General features: G+C 50.2%; 1 protein-coding gene across 2 annotated transcripts in view; it reads left to right on the top strand.

Annotated features, from left to right (window-relative positions):
- MYO18B (myosin XVIIIB) overlaps nt 1–21,398 on the top strand; it is a 198,572-nt gene extending 177,174 nt beyond the window's left edge. For both annotated transcript variants that reach the window (XM_064481117.1, XM_031442942.2), the window contains exons 39-41: nt 885–1,022; nt 17,733–18,993; nt 21,088–21,398. In XM_064481117.1, coding sequence (XP_064337187.1) covers nt 885–1,022; nt 17,733–18,981 — 1,387 coding nt within the window. In that variant the 3' untranslated portion in view covers nt 18,982–18,993; nt 21,088–21,398. The remainder of the gene's footprint in view (nt 1–884; nt 1,023–17,732; nt 18,994–21,087) is intronic.
- Nucleotides 21,399–22,819: the final 1,421 nt, after the last annotated feature.

Raw genomic sequence — 22,819 nt, 5'->3', positions numbered from 1 at the left:
TTCCCTTGTGCCTCCCTCCTTGTCCTCCTTAGAGCCTAGCCTGTCCCTATCTAAGCATCGGTAATTTTCTTTTTTATTTAAGGTTTTATTTATGTATATAGATGTCTGCTCTGCTAGAATGGGGTCTTGAGGGCAGGCTCAGTGTTAGGCTCATGTTTATAGCTCCTTCCCATGTGCCTGGCATGGTGTGCTCTAGAAACAAATAAATATGGGTGTGTGTATATACATATGAAAGTTTATATGTACTAATAATAAACACTGGTAGATATTAATATATAATGTATGTTATATATGTATTTGAGTGAGTATATCAACCATAAAATAAAACAGTCATTGAGCACCCATCTTAGTGGGAGGCCGTCACAGGCCCTTCCCGGTGCTGCTCTCAGGCATGGGGGGCATACAAGTAAAGTGTCTGTCCACAGAGACATTCCAGTTAAGTAAGGCAGATGAGGGGTTAAGACCTTCACACTTGACAGATTCCACGAACGCATCATTTGGTGTGAAATTCAGAGCCAAATTTTACTCCAGAATTGGAGCTACCTCAGCATCCGCCTTAGAGTGTTTGTCTTTCCAAGGAAGAGCAGTGGTTATTAGCATGGGTGTTAGAATCAGAGGGGCCAAGGTTTGCACCCCAACTTCATCACTGACTGACTGGGGGACCGTGGCCAAGACACAGATCCCTGGATCCTGTTACTCTCGTCTGTGTACTAGGGACAGCGCTGGCTGCCACCTCTCAGGGGTGGTGCTGTGAGCACTGATTATGAAGTTACACATGTCCGGCTCTTAGCACAATGCTTGGCTCATGCCAGGGGATGAATATCTAGGCATTGCTGTGACTGTGGTGGTCATTGTGTTGACAGCATCTTGCATTCTGGTTCTAGAGATAACGTCTCCATCCTCAGCTCCCGGCCAGAGGGCAGTCTGCAGTCCTGGTTGAGTTGTACTCTGTCCCTGGCCACGGACACCGTGAGAACCCCCTCAAGACAGTCAGCCGTCAGCAGCCGTATCCTCAGCCCCAGGTAAGAGTAGCTCCCTGCTGCCTCAGGATGACCAGTAGTTCAGACAATCTCAGACTTTGAAGATTGTTGTTCACATCTTCCATCTCCTCCATCCTAGGCAAGGACAAGCATGGTCTGGTTTGAGGTATGACCCCGCCCTTTCCTTGCTGTGTGACTTTAGGCTGATCAGTTACCCTCTCTGAGCCTTCCCTTCCTCATCTGTAAAACAGGAAATATAATTGTATTTACTGCCCTAAACAGTTGAAGTAGTGAGGATCTACTACAGCCTTCCTGAAGCGTGGTTTTTCAGATGCTTTTGAGCATGAGGTGAACATTAAAAACCCAGCTGTGGATATATTATAGTTGTCTTCTACCTAAGGCAAGTCCTGCTAGTTTTCCATTTATAGATAGTTTTGGATTTAAATTTTTCTTTATGAACATATTTACCTACTACGTTTTCTGGTTTTTTGTTGTTTCTTTTAATGGAGAGTCTGTATAAAGACCGTTAGGCTGGATGATTTGTTCCTCGGAAACATCAGCTTTGTTTGAATGTTAGAATTTTGTATTTTTTTCCTATGATGGAAGGAGACATTCTGTCATGGCCTGAGATGGGGCCCTCACAAGTCTGGGATTGCCAACAGTAGGTTGTTCTGATAGATGGGCCCCCGGACGCAGCCCTAGTTGCAGGACTTATATCCATCTTCCTCTTGCTTTTCATCTCCGTTCCTCAGCTCATCTGGTTTTCCTTTTCAAGGGTGGCTCTCTTGTAATTAGGAGCTAATGGCCATGAATCAGAAATTATGGATTAAGCAGATGTGTAATTAAGATGAAATGCGCACCACTCGTGTGATAACAGAAGAACCAATGTGATAAGATAGAAAGAAGTATCACAGACTGATGGGGCCAGCCCAGACAGCCCCTTCCCGACATGAAACGTGCTTGCTCTGAAGAAGGGGGTTGTCTCTCCAAAAAGAAAGGGGTGGAAGTTCACGCCAACCTTTCAGGCATGTTTGGCAAGTGGCAAATGTCTGGCGCGTGTCTGCAGATAATCTTGGGCTGAAAGATTTGATGTTGAAAATATCAAAGGGAGGCTTGGAGAACGGGGTGCGTCAGGGGAGTTAATTAAAGCAACATTATCTGATTATTGCTCTTAATTAAAAACAAAGACCTGTACAGAGAGAGAGCCATGTCCTCTGTGAACTTCAAATGATGAGGACTTTTTCTCTCCTGATAACTAAATGCCTCTGTGTTTCCCTGTCAGCCAGCAGATAAGGCGGCCAGAGCTGATTGTGAAAGCTCATTAACATAATATCCAAGTGTCATAACTATCCTTATGTTAGGGTGCAGGATAAGGATCTTAGCTCCTGGGTTACACCCTGAGTTGTTTGACACCATTTGAGCAGGAGGTGGGAGGCTGCCAGGTTTCAGTACTTGGACTGAAGTCAGAGCATCAGATTCCAATCCTGTATTTGCTTGTCTGCAGCTGTGAGATTTGGAGCAAGTTGCTTAACTTCTCTGATCAAGATTTCTAGTTGACTAATTTGTTGTCGGGGTTAATGAGAGGGTGCTCTCCGAGTGCGGCACCTAGGAAGAACTCAAGAAAATTAGCTGCTTTGTTAGTATTGGTGTCTGTTTGATGCCTGGAGTAATCCCAGGAGACTGATGTCATTTCCCCACCATGTTACAGACGAAGAATCTGAGGCCCAGAGAGCAGGCAACAACTGATTCAGGCAAAGGTGGCCACATCCCCGCTTATGTAGCTATGGCTTGGTCAGGGCAGTCTTCAGTATCCCCAGGCAGCCCTCTCTAGAGCCTCATGCCCCTGCCCCTGTCTCCTCCCCCTGCCCCTGCCTCCTCCCCCTCCAAGTCTTCAGGGTTGTCCAGCTGCTGTTCAGAGCAGAGGTGCCCGCACCAAGGGAAGCGATGGGGCAGGAGGCAAGAAAGGACTCACCTGCCCTCATTGTCAGTTTTCTTCCTGTTGGTGTCCCTAGGGCTGGCATACAGATGGTGCTCAGTAAGTATTTGCTGAATGAATAACTGACCGTAACAACAGTGTTTGAGCAGAAATATTAACTGTACTTGGTCACAGTTCAGCACTGACTGTGACTCAGAGAGGGTCAATAATTTGCTCAGGGTCATTCAGCAGGGAAGTGGAAGAGCTGGGATTTGAACCCAGGTTTGAATCCCTCCAAACCCTGTATTTGTATTTGCTGCACTGCTATGGCTCTCTGACATTTACACAGGAGGCAGGTCACTTACCTGGCAAAGTTTCCTGGCAAAGAGTTGGCCTGTTATTGATATTAAAACTGCATAAGGATCATTATTCAACATTTGACATCCATCTAAAAGATACTTATTAAGTGCCTGCTGAGTGCCACATTCCATGGCATTAAGCCCTGAAAATTTTGAGCCCTGTCCTTGGAGTATGTTTACAATATAAAGATTCTAGAACTTCTGACTTGGAAGGGACCACTGGGATTATTTAGTCCAATCCCATTGTATAAATGGGAAAACCTGATGTCTGCACAGGGAAATAGCTTACCCAAGCTTACAGTAAGGACTGACCCAGAGTTCAGGAGCTTTGGCCTCCAGCTCTATAATCTATAAATACTTCCCCTTTCAAGAACTTAAGCTATAACTGAGAAAGCTGCAATCCTCTTGGCCACCACCCTAACCTCAGTTCCCTTCCCTAAGGTACCTGCCATCTTCAGTCTGGTGCATATCCTTCCACATCTTTCTCTGTGCATTTCTAAACATGCAGGTACTGGTAGCAAACACATAGCATATTTGTGGGGTTTTAAAAAGCATAAACGATATGATGCTATATTATGTATATAATGTTACAGTACATTCTTACAATGTGCTTATTGCCCCCAACAGTAGACCTTGGAGATCTCTCCTTATTGGCACACATAAGTCTGTCTCATTCCTTTAAGTTCCTGCAGAAGATCTTAAAATGATGCCATGGTTTCTTTAACTGCAGTCTTCTTTCACTTTTATTTGATTGCAGGATATTTGCTGTTAGCCTGTAAGCCTTAAAAAAACACACATTCTTATGCACATGGGCAAATGATTCTCTGGGTCAAAGGGAATTTGCATTTGAAACTTGGCTAGATGCCACCAACTCACCCCAGCGCTCTGCTAGGAGGCATGTAGTGGTGGAGTCCGAGGCTCCTGTCTGCCCTGCCCCACCCTGCGTTACCTGGCCCATCACAGGGCTCAATAAAAGAGTCTCCTGGACGTTTCCAATTTGACTGAGAAAGAAGGTCACTCTAAAAACAGAAGAGAGAGAAAGCAGCCTTCTGCCAAAAAAATAAAAGCTCTCCCTGTGCTATTTATAAGGGGATGTCAACTCAAGAGAAATACGCCTAAAGCTTTATGATTTACAGCCCAGGAATCATGCAGCTGCTGCTGATAAATGCAAGAGCTTCTGGAGACGGAGACACTAAATTACCTCCGTGGCCCCCGGGAGGGAGTTTATGGGCTTGGTGGTGGCAGCCACGCTCGCCTCTGGAGTCTCTCTTGATGTCTGGCAGCAGGTGGTGCCCAGGCCGCCCCGGGGCTGGCCTGCTCCCCTGGTCTTCTGTGTGCCCTCCAGGACCATGCCCTGCTGAGAGAGTGTTCCAGTAGAGGCTTCTGTCCTGTCCCTTTGGGTCCTCCAGTACCTCAGGCTTTCCAAGGAGAGTCCAGGCCCCATTTTAGTCTGGACCCCATCCCCACATCCTGCAGAGGCCCAGAGGTGGTTACTCACCCGGTTCTGCGGGGGCATTCACTGAACACCTGTGCAGATGCTCACGTCTTGTCACTGGGCCGTTGTTCCTTTCATTTCACTGTACAATTACTCCAAACCACCCTGCCTTCACTCCAGCCCCCTTCTGTCACTCTGCAGAGACACCCTCAACTCCTGGCTCATTCAAAGGTAAGAAGATGATGGCCTCAACTTCTGTGGTGTCTATAAATCCATCTCTGTCTGCTACCATCTTCCCCTGGGGTCAGAAGACAAGACCCAGTCCCCTTGGAGTCTTAATTCCAATCCCGCCCCTCCTCACCCCTGCAGTGCACCCAGCATCCCCCTCATCCCTGGCCCCCGCGTCCCCTGCTTCCTCCTTTCAGGTTGTTCTTCCTCCGCTGGTTACGGGCCCCTTCAAAGTGTCCCCGTTCCAGCCATGTCCTTGCCCGTCGCCCTGCAGTCCTGCTGAGTGATCCCTTCTCCTCCCCTGAAGCCGGCTTCTCCAGAATGGGGCCGCACGCACCACCCTCACTTACTCACCTCACCTGGGGCCTGCCCCCACTGCTCCTCTGAAACGTTTCTCACCGTGTCAGCGCCTTCCAAAGGGACAAGCCAGGGCACACTCTCCAGTCGTGATCTTTTCCTGGACTTCCCTCCTGCTCGGGCACCTGTCAGGCACGTCTTGGACTCTGTCTGCCTGGCCTGGTGCATGCTTCTGCTCCTTGGCGCTCCCCAGACTTCTTTTTTCTGGTCTTTTCCTTCCTACCCTGGCTCCCCCGGTGCTGGTGTCACAGGACGCTGCTGTCACATGCTGTTCTTCCCTCCACCTGGTCACAGGCAGTCCTCTTGTGATTTTAATGCCCTCACTGTAAATGGATGAACCGCACATCTGGACCTCCAGCTCTCACGTCCCCCCACGTTTTGTACGCGTATATCGTAGCTAACTGCCTTTGCTGAGATGCTCGCTGACTGGATGTCTCCCTGGTGGCTTAACCCCGCCTATCTACAAGGAAACTCCTCCCCCAGCCAGTGTTCTCAGTATCACTTGCTGGGCCTGTCACTCATAAAGCCACCCAGGCTTGAATCATCTTGGGGTCTCATCCCTCTCTCTCACCCCCACAGTCAACTGATCCCTAAATCTTGTTGATTCTGCACACACACACCCCGGCCACCCCCAGCAAATACTCTTGACTCTCTTTACTTTGCTCCATCCTCACTGCCAACACCTTTGTCAGGCTCCCACCTTTTCTGTTCTAGACTCTGGCATAGACCTCCAGTGCCATCCTCCTTGGGTCCCTCCTTTGCCCTCTGCCCTTCAGCCACTGTGATCTCTCTCAAATGAAAATCTGGTTTCAGTGGCTTCCTGTCACCTACAGCAGGAGTCAGCAAACTGCTGCCCACATGCCACATCTTGTCCTTGACCTGCTGTGGTAAATAACATTTTATTGAATCACAGCCACACCCTTGGTTGTTTTTCAAATTTTACATATCGTTTATTACTGTCTTTGCACTGTGCTGGCAGAGTTGAGGAGTTGCAACAGAGATCGAATGGCCCCAAAGCCAAAAATATTTGCTATCTGTCCTTTATAGAAAAACTTTTGTTCCCTCTGTCCTGCAGGACAGAGCAGGATGGAGCTCAAGCACCTTAGCAGGCTTGCACTGCCCTCCATGACCTGGCTCCTGGCTACTCTCTGGCTTCCTTTCCCCGCATCTCTTCTTCATACTTTGTGCCTGAAATGGTGTGTGGCCTCCCTCATACACGGTACTGTTTCCCGCCCTCGGTCTTGTGGCCATGAACTTCCTCTGCCTGGACACCCTTCCCGTGTTTCTTCACCTGATGAACTCTTATTCATGACTCAGCTCCTGTGTCACCAGCCTCAGGAGACGTCCTGACTCCCTGGCCAGGTCATGTGGCCCTCTGCCGTGGTCCTGCAGACCCCACAATTCCCCTCCCATAGCATGTCCATGTTATGGTGAGATCATCTGTTCAGCTGTCTCCCTCATTAGGCTGTAGGCCTTTTGAGGACATAAATCTTATCTTTTCCTTCTTACACCTCAGCACCCACCACAGTGTCTAGCACATAGTAGATGCTCAGTAAATACGCACTGAACGAATAAATGACTGGTATAGATAGAAGTTAGATGGCCTCTCACAGGGTGATTAGAAGAATGATGCTGGTATCAGGAGCCAAGGGTGGATTTGCCAGATGGGTTAACTGTCTTGTATCACAGAGCATGGAAGCAGGATTGGTGGAAGCAGGTGGGGAAGCCACAGGTCTGGGAGGTGGGCAGTGTTAAGAGTATTTGGGATCCCCATCTGGTAGCCTTGGGATGTCCAAATAAAATTGTATGTATCCTGATCAGAGGCTTTATTTATCCCTAAATTTCAATGACCCATCTATCACCACATAATTAGAGATGCTGTGATTTGAATTTATTACCCAATGTGGCTCTCCAGTGTTGCTGTTGGACTGGTACCATATTGCAATGTGAGCGTGGAGCTTATTGTATAAATTATTCTCACTCACATAATCATCGTGATTTTAATTACTGTGTAATCTTCACTAATTACTGTTGTATGTATCATTTGCTTTGGTGCCGATTTAACACAACTGCTTTTCGTTTGGCTAAAAGATGGCATTACAACTTTTCCTTTTCCAGGGGAAAAATTTGCCTTCTGTAAACAGTTGTAGCCTCATACTCTTGCCTTGTGGTACTTAGTTTAAAAGAAAAAGATTTAGACACCACCATCCTCCTTGGATCAGCCTCTGTTGATTTTTATGTGGGATGAGGCTGGCTTGTATTAGTAAAAACGTCTAAATTATAGGGTATTGTTTTTAAAGTAAAGTTGTATTACTTTCAAGAAAATTACTGCAGAAGGGGGGGCCAAGGATGGGTCGTGAGACCTTCTTAAATGATTAGATAAGACTCGTTTGTAATTAGTTCATTAATTATGTAAATATGAATGGATGATCCTTGGCGTTAAAAACAGCTTGTTCTCAAAGTAGGTTAAGCACCCACTGCTGATCTTATTTCAATAGCACGTTTATTTACTGGTTTCTGCATTCTGAGAACCAGAGCTCAGGATCATTTTAATCCACCCTGAATAGACTTAATGAATGAGCCGCTCATGAAAACGGTTTTATGTCTTCCTAGGACACAAGGGTTATTTTCAGTTTTATCAGTATTAAGAAGATTAGTGGGAAAGATGTGGAAATGGAAGAATGAAAATTTTCAGTGCAAACGTGTTAACCATGTTAACCACGCAGGCAGGGCCTGAACAAGCGAAGAGCAGGAGAAGTCTGGCTCTGTCCAGGGTTTATTCTTGGAGCCATCGTCACTCTTGGACAGGTTCCTGTGGGTAGGAGGGCTGTTTTCTATTTGGAGCTCCAGATCTTAGACGGTAGCTCTGACGATATCTCAGGAGTTTTGAGGCTCCCCTCGGTTAGCTGTGACTTTGCGTAAAACCATCTGAATTAATCATCAGTGGTTCACAACATCCTTGTAGAATCTGCAGTTTCCTAATTGAGCTAAATTTTTGTTAAGTGGACTTACTGAAATAAACATACTGGAAACTGGATCTTTATGAAATTTTCAAAGATTGGTCATACCTGTGTGATTACTGCCCAAATCAAAACCAGCCCATCTCTAGGGCCCCTAACACTGTCTTGTATCCGTTTGAGTCATGCCCTCCTTATTTAGTCCTCCTCACTCAGAGGTCATCACCATCTTGCCTTGTGCTCTGAATTAGATTTACCAATTTTTTTTTAAACTCTCTAATGCCTTTAAGTTTAAATTTAGCTTTTCTATGTTTTCTGAGTGGGGGGTTTGTCTGATACAAGCTGGTCCATCTTACCTGGAAGCTGAGTGCTGAGTTGGACTCCTCTCTTTGCTAAGTAAACATTCCTTCCTTGGCTTCCATGCCTCAGAGAACACGAAGGCTCACTCTACATCCCTCAGGTCATACGCTGGTGAGTGGCCTTCCCCTCCAGACTATAAGCCTCTTGAATGGAAGGGTTAGTCACCTCTGCATCAGCAGCAGCCGGCATCGTGGCCCTCAGTGAATGACTCTGAACGGATATAAGGAGGCGGGGACGGACTGATAATTTCCATTCACTTAAAACAGCATTTTTATGATGAACTGGGTGCTTTTACGACTAAGTCTGAGATTTTTACGTGGTTATTAACCATTGTCCCACACTCAGCTGAGGTAATGTCTGTGCATGGAGAGTGAAGGAAAGCATTAAACGTTTATGGAAAATATGTTGAACCCAAGTGAATCTCTCATCCAGTTAGACTTTTAATTCCTTTACTTATCCAGGTTGTTCTTTCACAGCACTGTGGGAGCTGTGTCACAGGGTCAGACTGCAGTGGGAGAGCCAGCGCTCTCCCACCCTGGGCAGAGTGGGACCCGGGAAGCTCTCTTTCTGGTCTGTATTTTCCAGGAGGAGAACGAGGGGTTCAAACCAGATGTGGTGCCAGCTCCCTCTCCATTCTGCAGTTGATAAAATTCTGTAGAAATAAAACCAGGTTTTGGACTGGGCTTAGACATACGAGAACTTCTCATTAGATTGTGTGCTGGATGGAAGTGGGTTTTGAACCTGTTATTTTTAAGCCCAGAGGAGTGGCTTTGGCCAACTGATAAGTGAGGCTGCTGGGGGCTGAACTCAGCAGCTGGATTGCCCCCCTTTCTTCATCTCCGCAGCCCCTCATCTCTCTGTTCCTCCAGTTCTTCATTCTTTCCAATCCACAAACTCTCCTTGAGGGACTCGTCTAGATCCTGGGGATTCATGGAAGGAAAATATGGTCTAGTTCAGAATTAACAGTCTTGTGGGGAGTTGTAAACAAGTCAGCAATCACAGTGCAGAGACGTGGAGGCCTGGGGGCGGTGGAACGGAGGGGGTCCCCAGCCCAGCCTGAGAGGTGGGCGAAGGCTTCTGGTGGCGGCTGCAGTTGGGCTGAACACTGAAAGGTGAGGAGAAATGTTTGCTTTTTTTTTTTTTTAAATCAATCGGTAGTTCCTCAGAATCACCTGTAAAGACAGTGTCACTTCTTCCCCCCTCTTCCTCTCTCCTCTCCTTCTATCTTCTTCTTCTTCTCCCTTCTTTTTTTTTTTTTTTAACAACAAAAGTGCCCAGGCACCATCAACTCTGCTAGCCTCTGCCTTAATTTGACAATGACTAGGTTTTTTTTCATATTGATTTTATTTCTATCTTTACCTTCTTCTCTACTTCTGTCTACATAGGATTTTTATGCCCACCGAAGTGAAAGTAAGTTGAAGACATCATAACAGTTCTCCTTAAAATAATTTCACATCTTTATCATATGAAGAAGGATGTCTCCTAGGACATCTCCTGACTATTGCGCCATCATCACACCTAAGAAAATGAGCAAATCCACAATAACATCCAAGAGCCCGACATTCGTATTACCCCAGTTCTAAAACTGGATCGCAGTGCTTTTTAAAAGAAGGGTCCTACTATTAAGGGCACTCATTGCATCTGGTTGTTTGGTTTCTTTTTGTTTCTCTCTCTTAAAAAAAAAATAGACTTTATTTTTTTTTAAGAGAAGGTTTAGACTTAACAGAAAAATTGAAGGAACAGAGAGGACCCATATCCCCCTGTCTTCCTGCCCTTAGGTTCCCATACTATTAACATCTTCCATTAGTCTTTAGTCTCTCTTAAACGTGAATGGTCCCCTTACCTTCCACCCCCATTGAAACTGATTTTTTGGGTAGAGTTCCATGCATGATTCTGTTGGGCAACTCTGTTCAAAAACCACTAGTCCTAGTACCCAGTGGCAGGTAAGACTGCGTGGGGGAGATGAGGCAGATTCTGCTGACCCCCAGGAGCTGTGCAGGCAGGTGTCCACTGAGGGCAGTTCGCTGGGTTGGTTTTTTAAAGTGTCAAGGACTAAGCATCTACTTAAGATCAGAGAAGACAGCAAGCAAGGCTTAAGAGTTATTTTGTCTCATAAAAACATTGCACGATGCGGAATATAGGATATTTACAGAATCTGTTTCCCAAGTCAACTCTCTGCACCTTCAGGTCAGAAACAACCAGGCTTTGGGACCACCTGCTGCCTATCCCGCTGCCTCCTCTGCCTGTTGTCAAGCAAGCCCCCTTGGGGATTCCACCCCCCATGGCATCTTCCTTGCCTGAGTCTCCCTTCCAGTCTCCTCCTTTCTACCCTTGGAGCCTTTGACTGTGAAATGTCGGTATCAGCCCTTGCTGCTCGAGGGTTTTGCAGAAACCACTCAATAAGCTAATCGCTGTTAGGCGGGATCTTCTTCTCCAGCTTGGAGTGTCTTCCTCAGCCCTCCCCACCTGACCCCTCTTCCCAAAGCCCGACTCCACCCCTCCCTCCAGAAAGGCTGTGCCCTCCGGCTCCTGCCCCGCCCATCTCCCTTGCCAGCCTCCTGCCTCGGGTACAGTCCTTGCTTTACCGTATACCTGGAGCCTCTTGCATGGTTGACCCTCCTCGTGGTCTCATCCAGCCTGCAGCGTGCTCTCCAAAAGGGTCGGGCAGCCCCTCTTCTACCACTGGGAGGCTAGGTGAGCCTGTGTGTAGTCACACAGGCTGAGGCGAGCGCTGCCTCGGCAAGTCCACCTGCCTCTCCGAGCCTCAGTGTCCTTCTCTGTAAAATGGAACAGTCAAAAGCAGTGGAACAGAGCAGTCAGGAAACATGGGTCCTGACATTGGATTCCTTGGTTTAAATTCATTTCTCCCATTTATTCCATCACAGTTACTTACCATTTCTAAGCCTTGTTTATGGAGCGGGAAGATTACAGTAGTAGCTGCTTTAGAAGACTGTTGTGAGATGAGATTGAGTAATGTCTGCAAAGCCTAAAAGTGCACCATACAGGAACAATTATTATGCAGAATTCACCTGCACACTGTAGGGCCTTAATGCGTGCCTCCTGTTTCTCACTGCATCAGGCGCAGTTTTGGGCACCGTGTCAACTTCTGTTACAAACTATCAATTGCTGTGTTAGACTTGGGCACTAAACCTTCAGGCCAGCTTAAAAGGACATCTGGTTTCCCATCCAGGCCTTGATATTAAAGAACATCAATACATTTTCAATTTCCCCTTTAATTTCAGGGTGTGGATGAAGAACGGGGGTGACAGCACGTCTTTGGGATGATTCATGGTGTCATTAAATCTGCACGTCGAGTTTCCTGTAGCTCCTGTTGGCTCAGGCTTGGAAATTCTCCTTTTTGTCGTGTGATTGTGTCTGGTACCAGTGAATCCATGCATCTCCTTGACTTGGGTCTCACTGTTTTTTTGCTCATTGTGTCTCAGTAGATTTTGGGAAAATGTATGTGTGTAGACGTGAGTTCAGGTGGTTGCAGTTTCCACTCAGCTTCCTGCCTGGAGGGTGTGTGGTGGTGTGGAAGAACAGAGCAAGAGCATCCAATGTGTCCAACCCGGGTTCAGATCCAGGCCCTACCACTTAGCAATGTGGACCTTGAGCAGAGGGTTTCTCACCCGTGAGCCTCAGTTTCCTCATCTGCAAGATGGGGCGATCATACTGATCCTGATGAAACGGCATATACAAATCCACACACATATGGGTGCACTTATCATTCTTCACCCAGTATTCATGGAGCATCTCCCACTGTGGGAGGTGTAGAGAGAGGACGATGGAACAGCAGTCACAGGGCAGCCTGGCAGGGGAAGGGGTGTGGTCCAAGCCTCACACACGTGTCTTAGCAGCTGGCTGGTCCTGAGGCTGAGCAGACCACTTCGGCATCCTCTCCCCTTTCCTGAGCTGCGCAGAGCAGTCTCATTCGTAGGAGTTGCTTTTCCTTAAACATCTGCCCTCAGGCCGGGGTCCTCTCTAGCCCTGATGGAAAGGCCATTAATTGAAAAACGATTGAATGAGGGTTAAGATTTTCCAACATGTGTTTACAGTAGTAGTGTTTTGAAATGATAAGTAACGCTCGCACGTTTAATTGCACCAGGCTCCACTTGGCATGAATAGCTGGGGGCAGATGGAGGTGTACGTGGGCCACGCTCAGGGTACTGGCCATACCAATTCCATGTATCATCTCTGCTTCCTCACAGGATGCTGTGGCATCTGGCATTTTCGTTCCTACTCTGACAGCCAGGCTTCACAAGATGGCCAGGAAGGGGCAGAGCCAGGATCTGAACCCCAGGCCTGTCTTGTTCTCTGAAGCCCAGATTCTTATCCTTGCAGATAAAGAAGAGTGGAAATTCTGTTATTTCTGGATGGTCATATCCTGATTTACCTAATAAGCCTTCATAAATCTAAGCCAAATAGAGCATTTACACACACACACACACACACACACACACACACACACATACATACATACATACATACATACACACTTCACTCATCCATTCAGCACATGTTTACTGAACACCTACTGTGTGCTCTGACACCATTCTAGGCACGAGGTGTAGCGTAAATGCAACAGACAGAAACTCCTGCCCTCCTGGAGCTCTTGTCTCCACATCATCACAGGGCTAACCTAGATCCCCCCCATTTTATAGCTGAGGAAACTGAGGCCTAGGGAAGTTAGGTGACTCTGCCAAAAGTAGTGAGTGGCAGAACAGACTAGAATCCAAGGGACAGATGTTATCTGGGCGAGGTGATGTAGGAGGTACTCTTAACACTGCATCACATCACAGGGTCTGGAGGAAGTTTCCAGAAAAGGGTGATGCTGGCTGTGGAGTTGGAACTCCCCTTCTGCCACTTCCAATCAAGTGTGCGTGCAGAGGGCACCCAGCCTCGCTGTGCCCGGAGCCCGTAACCCCTACCTCCCAGGGTCGCTGTAGAGGTTATAAATGGGTGTGACAGTCAGCTCCACACAGGCAGGGCCCATCCACTTGTCCTCCCTTGTGTCCACGGCACCAGCATGGTGCCTGACACACAGTGTGTGCTCAGCCAGGGGTGACTGCTACGGGACCAGCCTGGCCTTTGTGTGCTTGGATGCCCCCGCAGTGCCTGCTGGCTCCTTACCATGCAGGTATACTGAAAGTCTTCTTTCTGGATAGACTAAGGGGCAGGTGCAGAATTTCCCAAGCTGTTTTCAGAGTCCTTTATCAGAGAATCACAGTGCCCTTGCCTAGCATGTGTCCACACCTGTCTCCCAGTGAATCAGAGAGCTTCCCATCCATCACCTTGCTCCCTGGCCAAGGCTCTGGGAGGTAGCCCCAGTGACATCTTGATTAGCCGCCACCCATCCATCATGTGGTGCCGATGGGAGGGAGTTCCATCGGAGCCGAGCCGGTCTGTGAGGACAGTGGGGAAATGAGTCTTCCCAGACCCTGCATGAGGACAGCAGGGTGTGTTTGAAACGCCAGAGCCAGGGCAAGGCTGCCCCGCCTCACAGCAGAGCTAGGCCCACACCCTGAAGCTTGCAAGAGGGCGTCTAGGTTCAGGTTAAGTTTGGCGGTCTTCATGCAGAAACAGACTTCTTACTTGGAGCAGTGAAGCAGACAGGAAATAGAGATGTCGCAGAGACAGACGTGGGTGGATTTCTGAATGGTGAACCCAGGAGGCAGTGCTTAGCCAAGACTTCTCCCTTTCTTCCTTCCTTTTTTCTCTCCCTCTCCCGCCTCCCTTCCCTGTCTCCCCTTCCCACCCCTGACTCTGCCCCGACTCCCACTCCCCTCTGGCCCCCCAGGAATCAACACTGCTTGGCCTGTGTTCTGGTTCCAAGCCCCCCAGCAGTCTCTGAAGGCAACACCAGACTATTCCAGAAAGGTGGAGCCCTGCCCACCTCTCCCCCTCAACATCAACCCTTGGGCCCATCACCAGTGGTGACAGCCGGGCTGGGGCTCGAGTGGCTGTGCTGTGACCTTTTGGTTTCACACCTTCCGGAAGATGCTGCACCTAGTGGGCCTCAGGAAGGAAGGCAGGTCTCCCTTGGTCTGGCACAGCCGGGTCCCCTGGGGCTCAGCCCAGCAAGCCTGTGTCCTGTGTCTGGACAGCAGCACTCAGGCTGGAACCTCCAGACCCCACTCCTGGGCTGCTGACACCTCTGTGCACCCCCTACCTGGCCCACCTTTTGGTCAAAGATGAGGAGGGTGGATCCTTGGCTGCCAGCCCGCACCCCGTCTACGGCCCTCCCCTGTCAGCCCTCTGCCTCCGCTGCCCCGTAGCCTTGGTCGCTCCCTCTCCCCCCTCCCCCACACGCTCACTGCAGCCTCTCTCGGTCCTGCTTCTGCTTCTCCCCGCTTCTCTTTACCCATCCCTCCACCTCCCTCATCCTACCTACTTCCTCTTCCCTCGAGACCTGGTTTCCAAGGTGCACTTGACTCTGTTCAGCAGCACTTACTGAGCGTCCACTGCGTGCTGGGCACCGTGCCAGCTCAGGTGCAGAAATGAGACTGGCAAGGTCTTGTCAGCATGGGCTGGGAGCGGTGCTTCCCCCACCTCCTCTCCTTCTGCTCTTGTTTCCTACTTTCTCTCCTCCTGCTACTCTTCCTCCTCCTCTTCTCTCCCCGACTTTCCCTCCCTGCTCCCTCCTCCTCCTGTTGCTTCTCTCCCCTCCCTTCCCTCGTTCCCTGTCTTGGCCTCTGCAGCCAGCCCCGGAGAGGGGAGCTAGGGCGCGTGGAATGGCACAGTCCTGGGAGATTTGGGGACAGGAGCCCAGGATGCCGCCCTCCCCACGTGGCAGGTGATGAATGAGACTGAGTGCCCAGGACACATTCATCACGGCTGCCTCCTCCAGGGCCAAGACAGGACGGAAATGACTTCTGTCAGCCCTGCAGCCGCCCACTGTCCCTGGCAGCTCCAAGCTGTTTATTAAAAAAAAAAGAAAGAAAGAAAAATAACACAAAACAAAAAAGAAAGGCTGTGAATGCCATCCTGCCATGTATTAGGGAGTGATTCCAAAGTGACGGTGCTGACAGACGCCCTTTCTGGTAGTGACACGGGAGTGCTCCAGCTCCTTTCCCAGCCTGGGTCCAGCCGTGACGGAGACGGAAGGTGACATACAAGAAATGGGAAGGGAGCAGCTGCTCCGGGCAAATTGTGTGGCTTTTGTTTGAGCACATGGGGACCAGCCTTTCTCAGGAGTGAGGACGCGAAAGGTCACCTGCCCTCCTGGAACTTCAGCTGAGACTTCCGCGGTGTCCAGTGGTGGGTTAGGCTCTGGAGATTCAGAGTATTAGTTGTCATCATAATGAGCACTAACTGCTAATTATTAATGATTCATAGCCATTCATTATTGATTATTAATGATTAATCATAACTCTTAATCATTATTTGAGGCACTAGGTGCCAGGCACTGAGCCCAGGGCTTTTCTTCCACCCACTGATGTCCCCATGAGGTCAGCACGATGACCAGGACTGGAAGGATGTAGGAGTGCTTCTGGCACAGGGAACAGCAAATCCCAGAGTTAGGAAGGGTGTGGCCTGTCCCCAGAGACTGGTGTGGCTGGAGCAGAGTGAGCAAGGGGCCAAGTCATGAGACAGGAGGTTGGGGAGGGAGTTGGGAGCCAGAGCCCCCAGGAGAAGGACTGAGGCTGGTGGGGAGAGTGGGTGAGGGAGGCAGTGCATCCACACCTCTACCTTGGGATGGATCTTATGGCCTCCTCACTGCCCCCAGACTGTGACATTGACCCTCCCCACCTAGCTGATGGCATAAGGAGGGACAGATGAGCACAGCCAGTCCTGTGCCCATCATTTGTGGAACCTTTTCACAGAGCATCATCACCATGGCAACCTCCCATCACCATGGTCCTGGGGCAGGAGAGGCTCCTGCCAGCATCAGAAGAGAGAGGCATATGGGTTGGTAGGAGCTCAGGAAGGCAGTGTCTAGGTCCCTACCCATGTCCCTGAAAAAGACACCAATCCCCTACCTTATCTGTATCCTCCTCTCTCCTCTGGGCATCACCTCCTAAGGCTGTGGGTTTGGCTCCTTCAGAGATTCAAAAGCCCTCTTGGTCATTGTGGTCAGCTGTTTTCCTTCTAAACTGTCCTACGTAATCGGGGATGGGGCTGGTGATACCAGACTGTGGTGAGCAGGACACCTTCCTCAAAGTCTCATACCAGAATACCAACCTTTATGTGTAGAGGGCTGAACCTTTCATAATAATCTTTCCTATCGTAACAGAGCAGCAAGCAGGGGCACGGCCTGACGACTGGGAACCTGCATCACCCCTGCACCCTGCCTTCCTCAGGCCCAGCCCCTGGCCCCCGTTGCCATGCCCAGACTCTGACATCTGGCACCCCTTTTGCTTTTTTATAAATTATAACTCTGCTGGTGGGAGGGAAGGGGGTCATTTGTCTTAGAGGGAGGACAAATAGATTTTATTTATTAAAGGAATGGTTGATGGACTCTGGTCTCTCTCCTTTAAGCCACGCTCTTCATTTTCATTTTGCAGCCTATAATTCCCCCCGCTGTGAGATTCCCACTTCTCAGAGGCAGAGTGGTTTTGCCTCTGTCTGGTTTGTCCCAGAATAGAAAGCTTCTGTTCTCTGGTGTATAGTCTTGATTTCAGGTAAATCTTTCCCTTTTGAAGGACTTTCTTTTTTTTTTTTTTTAACCCCTACCCCCATCCCATCCCAAGAAACGATCAGGGGTGTCCCAGAGCATGTCATTCAGATGCATTTTTGGGTCACTGGCTCTCGGAAGCTCTGCTTGGTGAGGCTGTCCTCTGGGCTGGGCCCTAAATAAACCTCCTGCAGGACCCCCTCGAGTCTTCAAGAAGCAAATTACTTACTTCGCGGTAGGCTGTGGGATGCTAGGTCCTCTCGTGTCAGATATGATGCCTCGTAAATCTAAGTCATCCGTCAGAGCTACAGTTTTAATCTACTCAAATGTACTTAGCTGGGTTTAATTATAGACAGAAATTGCATTTCAGAAAGGTACGAGAAATCATTTACATGGCTTGAGTTTGTGCATTAAATCACCCAGTTCGTGAATAGTATTAGTGCCCGTGCTCAGGGGATCTCACACCAGTGGCGCAAATTGTCTGAATCGCCCAATGTGTACTGACGGTGGTTTTCTTCTCCGGGCAGGCTGCACGAGGAGGCGGGTGATGCCGAGCGGACCCAGCGCTCATCGGCACTGGGCGGGGCCCGGGACTTTCGCAGCCAGACCTCGGGGGACAAGGCCGTGTCTCCCCTCTCCCTCCGCCGGAGGAAGTCCTCCCACTCTGGAGATGGCGAAGAGTGTGGCGTCCAGAGAAAGCCTCCAGAGAGGTCGGGAGCGCTGTCTTCCTCCCCGTCTTCCTCCCCGTCTAGCCGTAGTAGAGACACGTCCCCGCTGTCCAGGGACAAGCTGCCGAGTCCGTCCGCCGCCCTGTCGGAGTTCGTGGAAGGCCTCCGGAGGAGGAGGGCACAGAGAGGCCGGGGGTCGCCGTTGGGCCTGGAAGACGGGCCCACTCTCCCCATCTACCAGACCACCGGGGCATCCGCGCTGAGGAGGGCCAGGGCAGGCAGTGACGAGGGGACTCTCTCGCTGAGGTCTGGGGCAGAGTCACCCCTGGACACGGCGGGCACCGCCGGGTCCTCGGCCGGCCTCCTGCGCTCCACCAGCCTTAAGTGCATCTCTTTTGGGAGCATAGGGGGCCCCAGCCTGCTGCCCGAGAAGCAGAAGACCCGGTTCAGTTCCTGCGAGTCCCTCTTAGAGTCGGGACCGGGCCCGGGGAGGAAACCCAGCTCCCCATCTGCACCCAGGGACTCGTTCTTGTCGCCCACGCTGCGCCCTCGGAGGCGCTGCCTGGAGTCCTCGCTGGACGACGCAGGCTGTCTGGACCTCGGGAAGGAGCCACTGGTCTTCCAGAACCGCCAGTTCGCCCACCTGATGGAGGACCCCTTGGGCAGTGACCCATTCAGCTGGAAGGTCCCGAACCTCAACTATGAACGCAAGACCAAAGTGAATTTCGATGACTTCCTCCCGGCCATCCGGAAGCCCGAGATGCCTATGTCCTTGGCCAGAGCGGCCAGAGATGGGCAAGACAGTTCACAGCATTCAAGTGTCCACTTTGAGACAGAAGAGGCGGACCGGGGCTTTCTCTCAGGGATCACCACCATTTTGAAAAAGAGCCCCGAGTCCAGGGAAGACCCTGCTCACCTCTCTGACTCGTCCTCCTCCTCCAGCTCCATTGTGTCCTTCAAAAGCGCTGACAGCATCAAGAGTCGGCCTAGAGTCCCGCAGCTGGAGGGTGACGGTGGTGAGCGAACGTCCCCGGAGACCAGAGAGCTCGGGGCAGGGAGGAAGGACGAGGACGTGGAGAGCATCATGAAGAAGTACCTGCAGAAGTAGGGAGCAGCTCAGGTAAAAGCAGCGGGCTGGGGCTGTTCTGCTTGGGGAATGAAATGAGGGCGTCCACCTGGGTCTGGCGGCCTGGAGGAAACCAGTTGCTGCTACTGCCTTTAATGCCATGGCTGATTTCTCTAAAGACGAGGGTTTTCAGTGAAATAATGCGTGGCTATTTATGCAAATAGCATGTTGCTGATAAACACAAAACTTATCAGAAGCCCTCGCTCGATGCCATCAGTTTCTTTGCATCTTGCAGACCCATCAGAAGGCATGAGGGTCCTGTGGGGCGATGCTGAAGAAGGTGCTGGGCTTTTAAAGTCTCCCTGCCTCCCCCCTCAGCCCTTGCCTCATTCTCTTTCCAGCACTCCACTCTTTGGATACTGGGGAGCATGCTGGCCTCTGTCCACAGAGGATGGGAGATTCTGGGTGGGTGGTGGGAGGGTCAGGCCAGGGTGGAAGAGGCCTTGACAGTGGTGAAGTCTAACTCTTACTCTAAATGTATAGAGAGAAATGGGCCCAGCGAAGGGGGAGAGGGGACAACTGCAAAGGTCACAGGGTGACAGTGAGCCATGCTTCTCTTTCCTGCTCCCATGATAATCCTGGTACTTATCTGCAGTAAAGGGAGGAGGAGGAATGCATTGCTCATAACGGCTTACCTGTACTGAGTGTGTGTATCAGGTAGTCACGTAGTACCCACGGTAACCCCAAGAGGTGGTGTGTAGTATTTATTCCCATTTCACAGGTTGACAAACTGAGAATCAAAGAGGTAAGTCGCTTGTACAAAATCACCCAGGCAGAACTGGGATTCAGAATTCCGGAATCCACACTTTTATTGGTAACACTGTTTCTCAGGTACATATTCCAGGCCTCTTTGGGCTCAACTCAGAGCCACATTGATGGAGCTGCATCTTAAAAGAGGTGGTCTCTGTTGAGGCCAGACTTTAGGATCATAAATCTGAAGGGAGATTGGAACTCAGACTCCAGCCTCGCTCAACAAATCTTGGGACTTCAAGATCACCCAGTGAGTCTGCCGCCAGCCCAGCCACCCTAACTTCTGGTTCTGTCCTCTTTACCCTGAGGTGGGGCCAGCCACTTACTCCCCCTCATGAGGCACGTTTCAAACTTTAGGACTCCCGACTGAAATGCAGAGCCCCGTCAGGCGGGCTGGGAGGCAGTGGAGGAGTAAGCTGCCCTCCAGGTTCAGATGCAGCGCACACCCACATCCCGGTGACAGCCCACAGCCTCCGTAAATCTCAGAACTCGCAGCGGCTCGAGGCTCAGGTGGTCGAGTGGTCACACGTGGTGCTCAGCCCACACCTGGCCTCAGCCACCGACCCTCCTTTCAGAGGCCTCTTGGACCAAAACAAGCCACACATCTTCCACTTCTAGAGACTCAGTACTTGGAGAGTCTCCTCAGCCCATCAAAAAGCCGTTGCCCCTTCCGTGAAGATGGGCTTGGACAGGATCAGAGCAAATTAATTTGACTTAACGTGGCCTTCTCTCCGCTCTCAATTACCGAGGAGAGATCTGATATTCATTTACATTATTATGCTCTCGGGGACACAGAACGCAGTTTCAAAGGCCAAGTAAAGGGCACATGTCCGGAAGGGGAGCAGTCCTTAGCAGACGTCATTGTCACAGAACATCTTGTCTCTGCCAGTTTTTTTTAAAGTTCAGCTCCCCTGCCCCGCTCCCAGCAGCACTCGCCGTGATAACAAAGCGCCTGCCTAAAAATCTCCTCCGCCTTTGACTTGCACGCTGGAGTTCTTAGCTCAACAACACAGCCCCGTTCTCTGTGAGGCAGATGTATTATGGGGTTCAGAACCACACAGGCCCTCAGAGCTCAGTTCTTCTCAGTAGCTGGTCATGAGACCTTGGGCAAGAGATGCAACGTTGCTCAGCTTCTGTGTTCTCAGCTGGAAAATGGGGCTAATGTTACCAACTACCTAAAGTAACATGACACATATGACCTTAGCCCAGAGCCCACACCCAGTGGCTGCGGCACATGTCAGGTTGTCCTGCCCTTGGAAATGGTGGCCCTGCGGGTTCTCTGTCTCAGGTTCCCTCTACTCATTTCCCTTCTGTCCCCTCCACTCTCATTCCTCTCAGTGGCTTCGCTGCGGTAACACCATCTGGGAATGCGGGACTCTGGGGCTCCATCACCAAAACTCACGTCCTGTGTCCGTGTATCAGCTCTGACCTGCGCTTGTTTCCAGCCTCCTGAGATGCACTGCCCTCAAAGACTTCCCACCTCCACGACTGTCCAGAGGGAGACCTGCTAGACCTCTCCAGGAGCCCTGGGTCCAGAGCCAGCATGGCCGCCCTCAAGAGGCTGAGGTGCCCAGTAGAGGTGCATCCTGTAGGGCATGGGGCTCCTAGCACACTAGGTCTGTACAAAATAAAGCATTGGCTCCTTGGCATCTGTGCTTTCTCTCTGTTCTGTGATCATGTTACCTGGGACTCTGGGGAGTTGATGGGGTGCAGCTTGGGGGTAGAAAGGTTCCGAGGAAGCGAACCAACCCAAGCTGTTTGTCATTTCAGATGCACAGTTATTTCTCACCTTATGTGTCTACACACAATGGCCTTGCGTCGTTTCACTTGGCCAGGTTCAGCTTAAGTTGTCGCCTCCTCCAGGAAGTCTTCCCGGCTACATCAAACTGAAATAAAGGCTCTTTCTCCATTCTCCCTTAATTCCTATGTTTATCTCTATCGTATTTCCCTACCTGCGTTGTGTGTAGATGTGAAAGCATTCAAGAAGTTTTGATGAATGAATGAATGACAAATCCACAGAACGAGTCAGTGGCCCATACACCTTGAATGCCCATGACACACAGACATGTATGCATCCCTGCAAATCCACCCACAGAAGCATTCCAGAACCCATGACCATCTGTTCCCACAGCCCCTCGCACACCTCCTCACATATACCCCATACCCTGTACCAACACAAATGCGCACGTGGACCATAAACAACACTTGCAGAGGGACACTGGCAGCCTGGACACCTGCTTTTTCAAACATCCTTGCAGTGTCAGTAACACTATTGGCTGCTGCTCACTGATCACATACTGTGTGCTGGCCACCGTGCTGGGCTTTTACATGGGGCCTCTCACTGAGACTTTACAAAAAGTCCCAAGAAATAAGTGCACATACTAGTCCCTTTTTACAAAGGCAGAACTAGCTTATGCCTGCATTAGGAAACCAATGCTGCTTCCCTTTCAGTTCCCGGCGGCACAGACCCCATGTTCTCCCCCATGTGAACCTCTGTTCCCGGGCCCCCTCCCTCAGGGGAGGGAAAGGCCTGTTGGGATCACTGGTGTGTTCATTTGCCAGGGCTGCTGTAACAGAGCACCTAGCTTTGTGAGGTGACCTCAACCACAGAAACCTAACTGTCTTGAAGTTCTGGAGGCTGGAAGTCCAAAATCAAGGGGTAGGCAGGGTTGGTTCCTTCTGAGTATCTTCAGGGCCCCCTCTTGGCTTGCATGTGGCTGTCTTATCCCTGTCTCTACATCCTCTTCCTCCTGTGCTTGTCTGTCTCCATGTCCAAATCTCCTTTTGTGAAGACATGGCCATATTAGGCCCACCCTCTCCTCATCTTAACTTGATTACCTGTGCCAAGACCCTATCCCCAGATAAGGTCACATCCAGAGTTACTGGGGGTTAGGGTATCTTTGATGGGGAGGGAGTTGAGGGACACAGTTCAAGCCATAACAACTTACCAGTTGGTGCTCACTCCAAGAAAGGGAGATCTCAGCTCTGAGCATCCTCCCCAGAGGTTCTGGGTAGAAGTGGGAAGGGGAGGAGAGATGGGGCAGAAGGGAAATTCACTGGCTGCCCTCCC

This window comes from Camelus dromedarius, chromosome 31, assembly GCF_036321535.1.
Source record: "Camelus dromedarius isolate mCamDro1 chromosome 31, mCamDro1.pat, whole genome shotgun sequence".
In the NCBI taxonomy this organism is placed as follows: Eukaryota; Metazoa; Chordata; class Mammalia; order Artiodactyla; family Camelidae; genus Camelus; species Camelus dromedarius.
This window is presented reverse-complemented; position numbering and strand designations above follow the sequence as displayed.